General features: G+C 44.6%; 1 protein-coding gene across 2 annotated transcripts in view; it reads left to right on the forward strand.

Annotated features, from left to right (window-relative positions):
* MTHFD1L (methylenetetrahydrofolate dehydrogenase (NADP+ dependent) 1 like) overlaps window positions 1-17,594 on the forward strand; it is a 144,266-nt gene that overhangs the window by 55,604 nt on the left and 71,068 nt on the right. For both annotated transcript variants that reach the window (XM_032216815.1, XM_032216817.1), the window contains 4 exons: window positions 563-639; window positions 1,392-1,532; window positions 7,820-7,888; window positions 16,734-16,845. In XM_032216815.1, coding sequence (XP_032072706.1) covers window positions 563-639; window positions 1,392-1,532; window positions 7,820-7,888; window positions 16,734-16,845 — 399 coding nt within the window. The remainder of the gene's footprint in view (window positions 1-562; window positions 640-1,391; window positions 1,533-7,819; window positions 7,889-16,733; window positions 16,846-17,594) is intronic.

Consider the following 17,594-nt stretch of genomic DNA (forward strand, 5'->3'; position numbering starts at 1 on the left):
ATATTATCAGAGTTTTTAAATTTATCAAATTATTCTTATTTCCAACAATTATTGGCTTCATGGATAATTTGGATTGTTTTAATTGAAAAATGAAGTTCCAATGATGAATGTTCAGAAAAATGGTCAATTTGGGGGGAATTCTAAGAAAAGGTCATTCTATCTTTGTAGTTGAAAGGTTAGGTTTTCCTATAGACAAAATTTAGAGCAGAAGGTTTTTTTCATATGATTTTGCTAAACAATATTTTGAATTGCATTTTGACTGTCTATGTTAAAATGTTAATAATTTGCACTCAGAAATGAACATTTTAAACATTTCTATAATCATCAAATTGCAAAATATGTCATTAAATGTAAAATTTTGCAGCAAAATTCAACCATGCAAAATATACTGTTGCTCTATCCTACTACAGTTCAATGCTTCCATAGCCTTTCAAAAGAATAACATACGCTTAAAATATATCTATAATATATTAACAGGGTGAACATTTCCTTCCCAATTTTGGTAGAAGAACAGAAGCTTTGATACTTTAGTAAATGTTTCAGCTATTTGTTTTCCTTTCAGTGGTGGATACAAATGATAGATTCCTTAGAAAAATAACAATCGGCCAAGCAAATACAGAGAAGGGATTTTCTCGCCAGGTAAGTAAAGTTCCAATACATTGTATGTTTGAGATTAAATTTCATGTGGACTTTATGATGCTCCGTTCCTGCTATCATGGTAACCACTGGTTACTTGTATTGATAAATTAGCTCAAAAGCGGTATGGATGAAATGGCCACCTGAAATTCCAGTATACTCTTGAGAGCACTTAAGAGCCTATTGCTAAACAAAATAAATATGAGAGAAGGATATCAGATGAAATATACAACCTCCTTCAAGCTTACTGTGATGGGCAGGTGGGCCTAGTTCTTTATATAAACATAGCTGGAGACCTAACTAGATAAGAAATTGGTCTTCCAAATAACAATAAAGGCAATGTTATCCTTTACTATGTTAAATGAGAGAATACATTATAAGCTTTCCCTAGGGCTACAGGGATCAAACCATTTAGGCACCATTCCTAGCACTCATCTAGGTACTGACCTCTTGGGATTTTATCTAGCACCATGCTGATCTTGCAGCATTATAGACCAGTAGAGGACAGTATAAAATCTCCTACAAGTAAGCTTGACATTGTGTCTAAATAAACTGAAGATTGTTTTGTTGTTTTCTTAGCAAGAATATACAAGTGGTTTCCAAGACCGTCTTCTGGATATTGTTGGGTTTTTTAAAAAAAACTTTTAAAAATTTCCCACTCTAGCTGACAGCTGTGAGACTATGCTAGGCATGTAGGGTATCTAGTTATCAACTTTGAAGGTCTATTTTCTGTATCTTTCCTCTTCTGTTCACAGACTCAGTTTGATATCGCTGTTGCAAGTGAAATTATGGCAATATTAGCACTAACCAGTAGCCTGTCTGATATGAAAGAGAGACTGGGAAAAATTGTAGTTGCTAACAACACAAAAGGGCAACCTGTGACAGCAGAAGATTTGGTGTGTATTATTTATTTATAATGTTTTCATAATGTTTCAGTGGTTGACAAGCAGCAACATAATATAAAATAGTACAGTAATCATAAAAATAGTCAATTTTATCAAACAATAATACAAGCAAACATGATAGAATCATAAAACAATACCACATGTAGCATCAGACAAAACCTCATCAGTTTCCCAGTACCTCTGCCTACACACGTCTCTGTCCTCAAATCCATGCTGGAAAAGTGATGGTACAAATCTTATAGCTGGCAGGAGTGCAGGAGCTACTCTCCTGTGGAAAACATCTTTCAAATACTATATCTTAGCATGGAAAGCAAGCACTCTCTATCTCTTTAGGTTTTGTTTAGAGTAAGTGATCTCAATCAGCCTCTAAGGCTGTGATGGCGAACCTCTGGCACTTGTGGCATGCAGAGCCCTCTCTGTGGTCACGTACACCGTCGCTACCTGGTCTTTTGGTCTCCAGCACGCACATGCGCACCGGTCAACTGATCTTTACACGTGCCGGAGCCCCAGAAACCAGAAGACCAGCTGGCCGACATGCGCATGTGCACCGGCCAGCTGGTCTTCGAGTTTCTGGGGCTCCAGTGTGTGCATGTGCGTTCTGGTTTGGGTACTCAGTGCTGAAAAGGTTCGCCATTACTGCTCTAAGGCATGTAGAAATTTAAAGGGAATCCCAACATCTTGAAATGCACTTGAAAATATATCGGAGACTGATACAGAATACATGGTGGAAGATGCCAAGACTACTGCAATTAGTAAAGAACACAGGACACTAGTTCCGACAGTATTGGTGTTTTATGACAATTTTGAGTTTTCCCTGTTAATGTGCAAAGCATTACATTTTGCATTTTTTTGTATGAGCTTTAAGCATGCAATACATTTTGAAAACTTTTTTGGGGGGGTTAGAAATACAGTGCAGGTAAGGGATAACATGCTACCTACCTATTCATGAAGCAGTTGCTCAAACAAACCAAACATTAATCTACATGCATACATTCTCCTTGCTTTTTTTTTAAAAGGACCTTGATCACTTTACTTTCCTGTTGCTTTCATCTCTTTTGGAGTGCATAACATGGGAGAGCAATTGCAAGTAACTATTTGTAGAACATTAATAAAAACATCCTAAACATTTGTTTTCAAAAAATCTTATTTTTTAAATATATTCACTTGAGTGTATATTTTGATTAATAGAAAGGTAAAGGTTTCCCTGTACAGTCATGTCCTACTCTAGGGGGTGTCAGCCTCTGCTTTGCTGCTGCTTCGGCTGCCATTGAAACGGGGAGGGGGGGCATGGTATTTGGGAGGGGAAGCATTGATGTGCTGGAGGAAGTTTCTAGACGCTGAACTGACCACCTTACTGCGCATGTGGAGGAGGGGTGTTTCCCGCCAGGGCCAACGGTCCAGCATTCCATCCTGGTGATGCCTTTCAAAGTTATCTCACACCTGACATTTGGGGGAAATATGATTGGACTGTGCACAGGGATGCCAAGGGGAGGGGAATGAATTATGCATTATATTATTAGCTTTCGCGCCTAATTAACCAGACTCAGCTTAGCTTTGCAACTGTTCATTTATAATTAGTAAAAGTACACTTGATTTCAATTCAAATGGAGTCCAGTGGTTTTCTTTCCTGATTACTGAATGAAGTGATGCTGACAAGGGGTGGGGCTTAACTCTGTTTCTTGGCTGATGGAGCCAGTGCTGTCTGAAGACATTTTCTATGGTAAAGTGGCCAGCATGTTATGTAATGTCACACAGAACACTATTATGTTCTCACTGAAGTAGTACCTATTAGTCTACTCCCATTTGCATGCTTTCGAACTACTAGGTGGGCAGGAGCTGGGAGAAGAAACAGAAGCTCACCCCATTATGCAGCGCTCGGGTCTTGAACCTGGACAGTCAGCTTTGGAACTGACAAGCTCTGTATCTTTAACCGCTGAGCCATCGTGTCCCCTCAGTTTGATTAATGTTAGCATATATTCAAATATGAATTCATTTTTTAAATTACTTTGATTTCTGTCTCTATAAAATGTTTTCATAGGTTTTTACCATTCCTAATTTAATATTCAGCCAAAACCACTAATTCCTTCTTTCTTTTTTTTCATTCGGATATGAATAATATTTAATATACCCAGCAACTCTCTTTGGTCTGAATTTCAAGAGTGCTATATCACATCTTGAGCATAGTGTAATGAAATTTAAAATACACATTGACCGATGAAAACCAGATGCTGTAAGGAATGGAGATGGGAGGAGGCAAGGGAAAGATAAATTGAATATTTAATAAACTCAGAAGCTCTTTTCAAAAGTGTAATGGTTTTTTAGAAAGCCTGCCTCAGTAATGGAACTACAGGGTTTGTTGCCAAAATATGGTGTTCAAAGTCTTAAAGACTAGATTGCAATTTGGCTGCTGTATCATAGCAAAATGTTTGATGAGTTGATGCCATATTTTCATGGTAAATTAAACTGGCACCCTCAAGATTAGTATTTCAACAACCTTAAGGAATATTAAATAAATATGTAGCTATTTATATAGTAATGGCATTTATCAAGTTACAAATCTTAGAAAAATATAGAAATGCACCTATTTAGTAATTCATTCATTTTACAAAGAATGTACAGCTAAGAATATTTCTACAACCAAAAAGTGTGAGGATCAGTCATAAGTCACTTTTTTTCAACCCCACCATAACTGAATGGTTGTTAAATGAATGGTTATAAGTTGAGGGCTCTTGCTATTTCTTTACAATGAATCTGAATTAAGATAATCTTTGAAAATTTCATTGAAAATTGAAACTCAGTTTTAATCTAAAAGACACAGTATGGGACAAATAATAAATCATCAGACAAATTAAATTATTTTTATATGAAAGCACTTGCAAATAAGTTGGGCGGCCTGGAAGTGAGTTGCAGATTTTAAAACTGAAATTGATTGATTACTTATGTGCTGTCAAGTCATTGTCATCTTTTAGTGATCACATAAATAAATTTTCAGGTTGCAAAATTCCAAAACATGGCAAACCTGGCTTTCCGATTACTACTACTTGAACAATTTTTTAGCCAGGGAGGGAGGGAGGGAGGGAGGGAGGGAGGGAGGGAGGGAAGGAAGGAAGGAAGGAAGGACGGACACTCTGATCTTGGATCTCAGCCAGTTATTTTAAAAAAACATGCAGATTAACGCAATGCCCTATTTGTCTTACAGCTTCTCAGCTAATGTTGAAAGTATGCTATTTCTATGCTTGAATTTGCATAAATCAATAGCACCCATTGAGAGAATTAATTAATTGTCTTTACTGTAAACTGTGGCAATTAATTCCATTTAATTCTGTGCTGAGTGAAAAACACCATCCATTTGTATATCCTATATTTCTTGGATGACAGTAGATTCCATCATTATAGGAGACCGAGGAATACATTTTTCCAAACTAGGTATGATTTTACTGATTCAACTGCCTTTTAAGAAAAATGATTAAAACTTGCTAGATATTTTCGTAAAGGTCCACAGTACATTCAAATTCCTCAGGCTAACCCCCGAGTTTACAAAATTACTTTTGATTTCTGCTGAGTCCAACACAATATAAGGGAGATCTTCCCCTTCTAACACTTGTAGAAACCCTGGAAAGTAATCTTGAATAATGTCAAGTTATTAAACCACTTAACACTTGACATATTTCAACATTTGGTACAAGTTACTTCTTCCAAATTATAATGTTTCGATGTTGTAAATAAGAAAATTATTTGCAGTTTATAGAAATTGAGGCCATTCTTTTTTCTTGTTTCCTCCTCCCGTGGGGAGGAGGAACCGACCAGGTGGTTCCGCCCCAGGCGACTGATGGACCCTGTTAGGTTCCAGACGGAGCTTGGGGTCATTCCAGATGCTCTCGCCCACAGTTCGGCGGAGACTATTGCTGCGGCCTGGCACTCGGCGGCATCGGAGTCTCTGGACCGAATTGCGCCACTACGGCCCCTCCGGGTCAGCGGCTCGCGGAGGCCCCCTTGGTTCACCGAGGAGCTCCGCGAGATAAAGCGCCGGAGGAGACGCCTAGAGCACCTGTGGAGGTCCGACAGGTCCGTATCGAACCGGGCACTGTTGACAGCTTGCACCAAGGAGTATATTTGGGCATTGAGAACCGCCAAAAGATCACACATTGCCTCCTTGGTAGCGTCCGCCGAGTCTCGCCCGGCCGCCCTGTTCAGGATAACCCGCTCCCTCCTAAATAGGAGGGAGACGGGGAACCCCCTGCAGGGTAAGGCTGAGGAGTATAGTCAGTTCTTGGCGGACAAAGTTGCTCGGTTTCGAGCGGAACTGGACTCCACCCCCGCAGATCCAGCCGAGACACAGGGGAATAACTTGGTAGACCATCTCTGGGTTGAGTTCCAGGATGTTGCCTCCGGGGATGTGGACAAGGCTATGCGAGCTGTGAGTTCCTCCACCTGCATACTGGACCCGTGTCCCTCTTGGCTGACTGCCAACAGCAGAGAGGTGACACGAGGCTGGATCCAGGCGGTTGTTACCGCCTCTCTTCGGGAGGGACACCTCCCCACCGCGCTTAAGGCGGCGGTGGTGAGGCCCCTCCTGAAGAAACCGTCTTTGGATCCAGCAGTTCTTAATAACTATCGTCCAGTCTCCAACCTCCCCTTTGCGGGGAAGGTTGTTGAGAAGGTGGTGGCCTTACAGCTTCAGCGTACCTTGGAGGAAGCTAACTATCTTGACCCCTTCCAGTCTGGCTTCAGGCCCGGTTACAGCACTGAAACCGCTTTGGTCACATTGACCGATGATCTCTGGAGAGCCAGAGATGGAGGCCACGCGTCCATCCTGGTTCTCCTTGACCTCTCAGCGGCTTTCGATACCATCGACCATGGTATCCTTCTGCGACGACTGCGGGAGGTGGGGGTGGGCGGCACTGTTTTACAGTGGTTCTCCTCCTACCTCTCGGACAGGTCGCAGTCGGTGTTGGTGGGGAGGGAGAGATCGTCCCCGAGGCCCCTAACCTATGGGGTGCCGCAGGGTTCGGTTCTGTCCCCCCTGCTATTTAACATATACATGAAACCGCTGGGCGAGATCATTCGGAGGCACGGGATTAAGTACCACCAATATGCGGACGATACGCAGTTGTATCTGTCCGCCCCGTGCCAACTCAATGAAGCGGTGGACGTGATGAACCGGGGCCTTGAGGCTGTTAAAGACTGGATGAGAGCTAACAAACTGGTGCTCAACCCGGAAAAGACCGAGTGGCTGTTGTGTTTTCCTCCCAAAAATTCGGCCAGCGTTCCATCAATCAGGCTGGGGGGACAAAATTTATACCCCTCAGACAGGGTCCGCAACTTGGGAGTCCTCCTGGATCCACAGCTGAGTTTTGACCACCATTTGTCGGCTGTGACCAGGGGGGCATTTGCCCAGGTTCGCCTGGTGCGCCAGTTGCGGCCCTACCTGAACCGGGAGGCTCTCACAACAGTCACTCGAGCCCTTGTGATCTCTAGGCTGGAATACTGCAATGTGCTCTACATGGGGCTGCCCTTGAAGAGCATCCGACGACTTCAGCTAGTTCAGAACGCGGCCGCGCGAGTGATCATGGGCGCACCACGGTTCGCCCATATAACACCGATCCTCCGTGAGCTGCGCTGGCTACCTGTCGATCGTCGGGTGCACGTCAAGGTTTTACTTACCACCTATAAAGCGCTCCATGGTAGTGGATCTGGCTATCTGAGAGACCGCCTCCTGCCAATTACCTCCCTGCGTCCCATCAGATCGCACAGAGTAGGCCTCCTCCGAATTCCATCCGCCAGTCAGTGCCGACTGGCGACTACGCGGAGGAGAGCCTTCTCAGTTGCAGCTCCGACACTATGGAACAACCTCCCCGTGGAGATCCGTACCCTCACCACAGTCCAGGCCTTCTGCACAGCCCTCAAGATCTGGCTATCCCGTCAGGCCTGGGGATAGGATTACTCTCACCCCGCCCGAATGTTGAGTGAATGTTGTGTTTTTATGGTTAATTTCTTTTATTCACGTTTCTTTTTCTTTTTAAGTCTTGTCTTGCACTCCCTTCCCTTCATTGTTGTAAGCCGCCCTGAGTCCCCTCAGGAAAAGGGCGGCATATAAATGTTTAATAAAATCCAAATCCAAATCCAAGCTGTGGATACCATCACAACTTAACCATAATCCATTCTAACTTTATCCGTTCTAGGTTTATTTGTTTTTACTTGATGCCTTAGGTTAGTTTGCTTGAACTTCTTAGTTTCAAATAACATTAATCTTAAAAATAAAAATCTCTTTGTTTTAGGGAGTAACTGGTGCTTTGGCAGTTTTAATGAAGGATGCAATTAAACCAACATTGATGCAGACTTTGGAGGTGAGTCTGGTCCTCTGTAATCCAAGGCTTCATTTCTTTCTTCATAAATCTAAATTGCCAGCATATGTTTTAAAGTATTGAACATTTTAAGGGTGCACTCATTGCTATTCATCCCCTAGAAAAATGGGGTTCACTCACAGAACAAATTTCCCATCCCACATAATTGCCCAATGGCTTCTGGGATCAAGAGAGGCTTGGAAATGAAAAGGAAATCTTTAAAATAAAAATGAAGTGTGACCCAAAGCTGCTTTTTCAAAAGGCAATTGGACTTCCTTTATTTTTCCTCAAAGACATTTCACTTCTCAGAAGCTTCTTCTGAAAAATGGAAAAATTCTTTTGAAGAATTCTTGAAAAATTCTGAAGAAGCTTCTTCAGTTCACTTCTTGGAGGAGAAGTGAAATGTCTTCAAGGAAAAACAAAGAAAGTCCAATTGCCTTTTGAAAAAGCACCTTTGAGACAACCATGGCCTGGATGACTGAGAATCTCGACAAGCATTCTTCAGTGTGACAAGAAAATCTGACATTTGATCACCTAGCATTAGATTATTCCTGGATGTGCAAATGATTACACTGCATGACAATACCACTTTTTAATATTTAATTTACAGCATACTAAAATTAAATTCATGGTTTTGCTTCTGTGTTTTCACAAAAGGAATTACTATGGGTACTTATTTGTAATTTTATTCATGTGTTTTTACTTTACTTTATGTTATTTACTCTTAAAAAGCTGAGCAATTGTCGGAAGCTATTTCCCCACTTTTTAAAGCATTTTTCCCCTGCCAGTCACATGACTATATAGCCACACCCACCCAGTCACATATCTCTCTCAGACACACACGCACACACAGCCATGCCAACATAACCGGTAGGCAAAACTTTTAGTTAGCCTGTACGCTGCTTGGAGAGTCCAAGCATGGGTTGAATTCTGTCTGACTGCCCTGGACTGCATTGAAAGACCTTTAGCCACGCCTCCTCTTCCGGCTCCTCAGATTTTTCAATTCAGTTCTAGCCCAATGGACATGTTTTCAGTGGTTCCAGCATATCAACAGATATTTAACCTTAACTTGGACTTTCCAACCAGATAATTTTTCCATCCTGCAAGAAAATAAGGTCTGTTTAAAGTTGCTTTTAATTTCCTGGCTTCTGCTTGTTGCCAGTGTCTGTTCCGGGCTTCTCCGGGCACGTGTGGCTTCTCTGACTTTCTGGGTGATGCGAGCCGGCTTGGGAGCTGCCACATTTGCTTTTTGTATTGGCGCAGCGGTTAGCGGCGAGGGGGCCCAGTGCTCGCGTGCGTTTAATTCTTTTGACGCAATGGTCAGTGGTGAGAGGACCCAGCCGTTCGCACCATCGCTTTTACAGATTTGAATTTGGCACTGATTTTTTCCAGGAGTAGTCATCGTGGTGGCCATTTTGAGTGAGGGAAAACGTCAGGTGGCCATTTTGTTTGCAGTTTTGCCACGTTTTTCCCCTGCACTTTGGAGTGAGCTTTGGAGAGTGGTGGCAGCATGACTTCTCTGTCTGGCCAATCGCCCCCCCCCCCCCAACTAAGTGGCAGTTGCTAAACAACTCCTTGCATTAGGCCTCCCTCCAGCTGTTCAATCTGCAGGCACTGGGAGAATCGGATCTTGAGCCAGAGATTTCCTCATGGAGACGCCCTTAATACTAATCTCAGCCAGTGACCTTTCCGCTTTTGATCCAGCAGCTGCAGCTACTCCAACTATGTTCCAGGTGGTGAGTGGTGCCCAGAATACACCTGCTCACAACACAATGGCAGACAACCCCCATCAGGAGGCAATGCACCTAGGGCCCTCTAGCAGCAGGAGCATTACCAGGCAGGCTAGCAAGGCAGCCTCAGAGGCCCTCAACAAACAGAGCCAGGTGGGGGGAAAGAAAAGATCAAAGTCACAAGATCAAGTTGCCCCCAGGAGCCAAAGAGCAACAGAGAAACAACCTGAACAAGCCCAGCAACAATCGGTGGCTAGTTCTCCGATTCCTGCTGTGGAATTACCAGAGGCCCCAACTCCTACTAAGCAGGACCCACCATGGTCGGATAGTGAGGATGAGGGCCAGGAATTTTCATCAGATGACTACTCTGAGTCAGCCAACTCCTCTAGACCATCCATGGGGGAGAATGCTGATTTGTTACAGTGCTCCTTGGAAGCAGAGGATTCCCCTCCAGTTTTATCACTGTTACCTCAACATCCTCTGCCCCGCTGGGCCACTAAGTGTAGGTGGCCTGTAGAAGACCAAGGGCCGGCCCTCTCCTCAGAAATGCAGGAGGTTATCACCAAGGCCATATCCCAGGGTATTACAGAGGGTGCTAAACGACATTGCAGGGCCAGGTCTTCTTCCTCTAAGGTCATTCCTTCAGAGGCTCCCCAGAGATCTGCCTCTCCCCATTCCTTGCTGCACAGCGAGGATTCAGTTATAGATGAGGAAATCCTTCCAGAGCAGGAGTTCTCAGGGGACAAGGGAGTGGTCACGGATAAACCAGCCTTCACTGGTTTGTTTAAACATGCTTCATTCAAGACAATCTTCAATAAGGCCAAAACAGCTACCTGTATGGGAGTAACTGCCACCGATCCGGCGACAGTAGACCCGTCAGACCCTAGCGAAGGACTCTTTGAGGAACGAGTAGTTCTCCAGGAGATTGTGCCAGTTCCTAAATTATTTTTGAACATAGTGCAGCACCAGTGGGTTCAACTGGGCACTCTAGCCACGCCTGGTAGCAAAGATAAAAAGCTCTATATGGTGGATGCTTCCCTGGAGGATTTATTAAAATTGTCTCAGGTGGATCCTCCGGTACAAGCCCTTACATCCTCCTCAGTCTTACCTCCTGACCTATCACAGGGCTTGAAAGCGGAATATAAGAGATCTGAAAGGGCTTGTCACAAGACTCATCGGGTGGCTGCCTGGGCCATTAAGACAGCCACTTCAGCGTCCTTTATGTCCAGGGCCTCTCTCCTCTGGCTCAGACAGATTTCTGCTAAGCTTCCAGCAGGGGACACCAAATTGAGGCAGGAGTTTAATAAGGTTTTAGCGGCAGCAGAATACACTGTGGATGCCACCCTCAACTCCGCCAAGTTCGCTTCCAGAGCTCTGGCTTCTAATGTCACCACCAGGCGGCTCTTGTGGCTTTGTCACTGGAACGCAGACATGAGGTCCAAGTGGAAGTTGGCCTCTTCCCCCTTTAAGGGAGGGAAACTTTTCGGGGAAGCCCTAGAATCTGTCCTAGTTGAAATCAAGGACAAAAAGAAAGTTATGCCATCTGTCACTAAGAAGACAGAGCACAAAGGTTCTGGTTATTTCAGGAAGCAATCCTTTCGTTCCTCAGAACCATCCACTAGCACCGGTCAGTACCACCATCCGTACAATCAGGGGCAGGACCGGTCACAGGACTGTCGGCCCTTTCAGGACAGGGCCAGACAACAACCCTTCTCCAAGCAGCCCTTTTGTGGCGGATCAGGCTCTAGGCCTTTCCGTTGCTATAAGTGACAGCTGACGGCTCCAATCAGAGGGCCCTTGCAACTATTTCAGGCCCATTGGGAGCAAACAACGTCAGACCAGTGTATTCTTCAGACAATCCGTCTGGGTCTGACCCTAGACTTCATTTCCCCTCCCCCTCACCACTTCATCCGCTGCCCCACTCCCTCCTCCCCTGCCAAAAGGTCCCTAATGGAGCAAGAGATTCAGCACCTTCAATAGAACCAGTACCAGCAGGTCAAGAAGGGTCAGGATTTTACTCAATCCTAGTTCCTAGTTCCAAAGAACTCAGGAGGATGGAGGGGGATATTAGATCTAAAAAGATTGAACTACCACCTAGCGTACAAATGCTTCAAAATGCAGTCTCTCCAGTCAATCTTGAGCTGCATCGGGCAAGGGGATCTACTAACATCAATAGGTCTCAGAGAAGCATATCTTCACATCCTTGTCCATAAGGCCCATCGCAGGTTCCTGAGATTCTACTATGCAGGAACGCACTATCAATACAGGGCCTTGTCGTTCAGCCTGTCATCGCCCCCCAGAACATTTACAAAGATCCTGGCAGCTGTGGTAGCATCCCTGAGGTCGCGTCCAGTGAGACTTCAAGCATACCTGGATGACATCAACATACAATCACCACCCCACCAGCAAGCGGTCAAAGACCTCCAGATAACCATGAGAGCCCTTCAAGTCCATGGGTTCTCAATCAACATGGACAAAAGCCACCTCACCCCCACCACCAGGTTGTTGCATCTCGGTGTCATCATAGACACTGTAAGTTGCCAAGTCTTTCAGTCACAGGAGCAAATCTCCAGCCTCAGACAACTGATTCTTTAGGTGAGAGCCTCACAGACCGCGCCCATAGTCCTGCTGTCGAAGCTCTTAGGCAAGGTGATCTCTTGCCTCTAGATAGTACTGTGGGCAAGACTGCACTCACAACAGTTGCAACCCCACAACTACCCCACCAAAGGACCAAGAAGAGCAACTCCCCATCTCCGATCCCGATTCCCTTCAAGGTCCAACAGTCCCTGCGGTGGTGGGACTCTCCTGTGCTGGCCAGGGACAGTCTCTTCCGCGAACCACATTGCCTAACTATCACTATGGACGCCAGCCTATTCAGATGGGGGTCACATCTGGACATTCAGGTTGCCCAGGGCAGGGGGTCTGAAGGCGATCTCAAACACAGCATAAATTGGCTGGAATTAAAAGTGGCGAGGCTAGCTCTCCTTCATTTTAAAACAACCATTCAGGGCCAACACGTGATGCTGTTGACGGACAATGTGGCCACTAAGGCACATGTCAACCATCAGGGGGGCACTCACTCCAAGTCCCTGATACGGAGGTGGAACGCCTAAGGAAGTGGGCAGAGAAACATCTGTCATCCCTTCGAGCGGAGCATATTTCCAGGGTGAGCAACATCCAGGCAGATTGGTTGAGCAGGGCCATGATCGATCATTCAGAGTGGCGCTTGCACCCGGACCTCTTCCTCAAGATCACACGGAGGTTCGGCTTTCCCTCAGTTGACCTGTTTGCCACCCTAGAGAACACCCACCTTCCTCGCTTCTCCGGGTATAAGTCCCTGAGGGCAGAAGGGGTCAACGCTCTGCTTTGCCACTGGCCATCAGGCCTTCTCTACATGTTCCCACCGCTGCCTCTCCTTCCCAGTGTCATCCGAAAGATCCTCGCAGAACAGGCGGAAATTCTTCTCGTAGCACCATTTTGGCCCAGACGGACCTGGTTTGCCGACCTCATGAGCCTCTCCATCACCAAGCTGTGGAGGATTCTTCCAGAGGAGGTCTCTCTCAGCCAGGGGGCCTTATCACATCCGGAGCCCCAATGATTGCAATTGGCCGCTTGGCACTTTAGAGGGACCTCCTAGAGAGGGACAGGCTCTCTTCAAAGGTCATCCAAACCATCCAGGCAGCTCGTTGACCATCTACTACCAGAATTTACGAGGCCACCTGGTCAGCCTTCGCAAAATGGTGTGTACCTAAGGAGATAAACCCCTCTTCAGCCTCTATTCCACAAGTTTTGAACTTTTTGCAAGAAGGATTGGACCAGGAATTGGTGGCCAACATGTTACATCACCAAGTTGTGGTGCTGTCCACCGTCCTTGCTCCCAGTGACCATCTATCCCTAGCATGTCATTCCAAGGTCCACAGCTTCCTGAAGGGAGCTTCCAACTTGCGGCCCCGGTTGTTCATCGATACCCGACCTGGGAGTTGAATGTTGTGCTTCGGGCTCTAGTCGAGGCTCCCTTTGAGCCGATTCGTACCTGTGACCTGAAGCACCTAATCTTCAAGACAGTATTCCTGACCACGATCACCTCTGCACTTAGGATTTCGGAGATGGCGGCGTTGTCAGTCAGGGAGGACTTGTGTGTCATACATATGGACAGGGTCGTTCTCCACTTGGATCCGTTTCTTTCGAAGGTCAATTCTTGTTTTCATTGGAGCCAGGAAGTCATCCTTCCAGACTTTTGTCCTCCCCCAAGACATCCTACGGAACGCAGCTGGCACAAGCTTGATGTGCGTCGAACCATTCGCAAATACATCAAGCACCCCGCAGTGTTCAGGCGGTGGAATCGCTTTTCATTTCTTTTCAACCTGCTACCATGGGGCGCAAAGTCACTTCCGCCACTATCAGCCGATGGTTGCGTGCTTGCATCACCCTTGCCTATCAGCTCCAGTCTAAACAGGTACCACGACGTATCACGGCCAATTCTACAAGGAGCGCCGCATCCACAGCAGCCTGGGCAACACAAAAGCCCATAGAAGAGATCTGCAGAGCGGCTACATGGGCTTCATCATCCCAGTTTGTCTGAGCTTACAAATTGGACAAGTTTGCATCAGCAGAAGCAGCCTTTGGGAGACGAGTCCTTCAGTGTATTCATTTCTGTTGTGACCCCCCTCGTTCCACACCAAAGCACACTCCGAGCCAAATATAAGTTACGGCATTTAATTAACAGACAGACAGGTCCTTGGCAGCAAACCGGCACAGACAAGCTTGGGCAGCAATAAACACAGATAAGGCTTGGCAGCAATACAGCCTGCCAAGCTCATAACAATGTTCTCTGACATTTGATCCTGCGTTGACTTCTGCAAGAGGGGCATGTGCACAAGTAATCTTTTTATAGTCTGGAGAGGAGCCTAATGACCACCAGCTGAGTGCAATTACCTCCTGTAACTGCGCAACTGTTCCTGACGCCTATTAGCTCTTCAGTGCCATGCATCCAGGAACAACTCACTACTGGCGTCCGGCTCACTCTCCCTTCTCTCCTCCCCACTGGTCCAAGGCTCAAGTGCCTCCTGGTGGCCAACCAGCCTCTCTGCGCCCTGCTCAGAGTCGGAACCCTGTCCAGGGTCCTCCACATCCTCCAGAGCCGACTCATAGGGCCTGTCGGAATCTGATGGCAGCTCCAACGGCTCCTGCTGGGCCACAACACATTCCATTGGAGAGACCATTGAATCAGGTTCTTCCCGCCCTACTGACATTTAGATTGGGTATGTCCCATGCTTGGACTCTCCAAGCAGCTTACAGGAAAATAACCATAGGCGTACCTGAAGGGTCCTTTTCTGTACGCTGCGAGGAGAGTCCAACCCAGCCCTAGGGTCTCTCTCTCACAGCTTCCATTTGTATACACATTGCATTTTTTGATGTGGATTTGTGACTTTATTACCGGACTTGACTTATACATTCTATCTTGACTTGAACTAAGATCAGACTCAATGGAACCACATTTGAATAGTGTTATAGGTCCACGCCTTCATCGAAAAATCTGTGGAGCCGGAAGAGAAGGCGTGGCTAAAGATCTTTCAATTCAGTCCAGGGCAGTCAGACAGAATTTAACCCATGCTTGGACTCTTCTCGCAGCGTACAGAAAAGGACCTTTCAGGTAAGCCAATGGTCAATTTCACTACTGGTTGAAACTGAGCAAATTTTATTGGGATATTGATCCAAAGAGTGAGGGCAGTTACTGTATATTGAAAATGACTACTTCAAAGGCCTGACAATTGACTGTCTCATACAGATGGGATCAGAAAGGAATTGAATCTATTTAATCTGATTGGAAGAGCAGATAAATACAGGAGAAGATGGTCCAGATCCAGAGTCAAAGAGGACATTAAAAATGACAACCAGCTCTTTTAATCACACCTGACACCAATGCATTTCCTGAAGCAATGAAAAGTGAAGCATCCAAGCAATGTTTGCCCAAGCTACCATATTTTGGACTAGATATAGCTTCTAAAAGCTCTTTATAGAGCATGTTATGGTACGTGAAATGGAAGATAAGTAGGGCATGAGTGACCCTCATGGTCCAGTAATAGTTGCAAATGGCACCCAGTTTTTAGCTGTGCAAATGCCCTCCAGCCACAATTGCCATTTGTTCTTCAAGTAGAAGCTTTGAAGCTAGATGAACCTCCAGTTTGTAGATAACCCCTACTCCCCTGTGCGAGAGTATAACCCCATTCAGATGGGATTTCTCTGGGATCATATAATTCTATCTTGGAGAGATTTAAATCTGCTCCTCCCCCAGAAGAAGGATCCTGGTTCCATCCCCAAGCACAGCCAATTTGCTTTCCATGTTGTACCCCGCCTGAAACCTAAAGAGAGCTCTAGAGACAGCAAATTATTTAAGGATCTAATTAATGTGCTACTTCTAGAGTTGTCTGCAGCTGCAGTTTCTCTCAGAGGAATTTTGCATTAGTTGAATCAGTTGAAAATCCCACAGATCTAAGAGTGAAAAAGAGTTAGCAGGCACTCTATTACATTTTTACTTTCTATCTGTGAAATTCAATGTATCCACCCAAATCAAGAAGACTCATTTTATTCTGTGATGTTTACTCCCATATAAGAAGGTATACATTATAGCCTGGTGTAGATGGTTTTAAAAAGCTGAGTTAAGACAGTGAGTTGATTGAAGGAGAGGGCTTAGTTGCAGTTCACAGCAGCTCTGTGAACCAGATGGTGGTGAGGCTGCAGTTATGGATTATAGAGTAAGGTAATGAATTCTACACATTAATTATGAAATTGCTATGACGTAACTCAATAAGTGAACCTGGATTTATAACAAGAAAGTTTAATTATGTGTTTAGGGACAGTGTTTAATAACATGCCACATACTGAAATATGACACAATCATAAAATGGTATTGCTCTAGAAGATTGGTTATATTATATCAGTAAAAAGCTTGATTATATTATACCAATATACTACCTTCTTATCCATGTCAATTGTTTTACAACTTCATGTTTTAAATTTTAACATAAAACAATTGCTCTCTTGTTCTTAATGTCACGTCGATTTAAGCTTTAGTAGAGAATTCAATATATCTGTCTGTTCTTATTATTTTCTTCTAGGGTACTCCAGTTTTTGTGCATGCTGGACCTTTTGCAAATATTGCGCATGGCAGTTCTTCAGTTTTGGCAGACAAGCTTGCCCTGAAATTGGTCGGCAAAGAAGGATTTGTAGGTGAGAAAACTAATATTATTTTAGCATACTGCTGTAGGTCTGGAACAGTTTAGTCTGAAATGTATTCTTAGGAATGAATGCCCAACTATATATTATCTAACAGCATTTGTTTGTGAAATTTTCAGTTTGGTGTATTTATTTGGGATTCTATATTAAAAACATTAAAATTCTGCTGACATTCGAGACAGTAAAATTAATGACATTAAAACAGTTTTCATAGTGGGATACATATTAAAGAAGTACTTTTTAAACACTTCCATAGAGCTCCAGAGCAAACCAGATGAAAGAAGGACTGTGAATTCCACTGTTTCATGTAGTCTTAGTGAAAGGGAAGATAATATTTCTGCTTAGATAGGTGTTTTCAGTTAATGATAGATCATAGGCCTTGTTTTCTGGAAACCAAGGCATTCTCTGCTCCGTTCAGGTAAATATAGGGGTGGGTGGGAAATCACGATGAATTGGTTAGTAAAAACAGCTCTGAATCCTAGGGTCATAATATTAGGAGGGACTTCAGAAGTCATTTTGTCCAATTTCTTTCTCAATACAAGATCTGCTGACAAATTTCAGACAGGTGACTATTTAGTATTTAGTATTTATTAATACTTATAGGCCGCCCTTTTCCCTGAGGGGACTCAGAGCGGCTTACATAAAAAATGTGGGGGGGGGGGGTATACAGACAATAGACACAAACAATACATAGAAGTAAAATAGTAAGCAACATTCATTCATCATTCGGGTGGGGACAGTTA

The sequence above is a fragment of the Thamnophis elegans genome, chromosome 4 (assembly GCF_009769535.1).
Source record: "Thamnophis elegans isolate rThaEle1 chromosome 4, rThaEle1.pri, whole genome shotgun sequence".
In the NCBI taxonomy this organism is placed as follows: domain Eukaryota; kingdom Metazoa; phylum Chordata; class Lepidosauria; order Squamata; family Colubridae; genus Thamnophis; species Thamnophis elegans.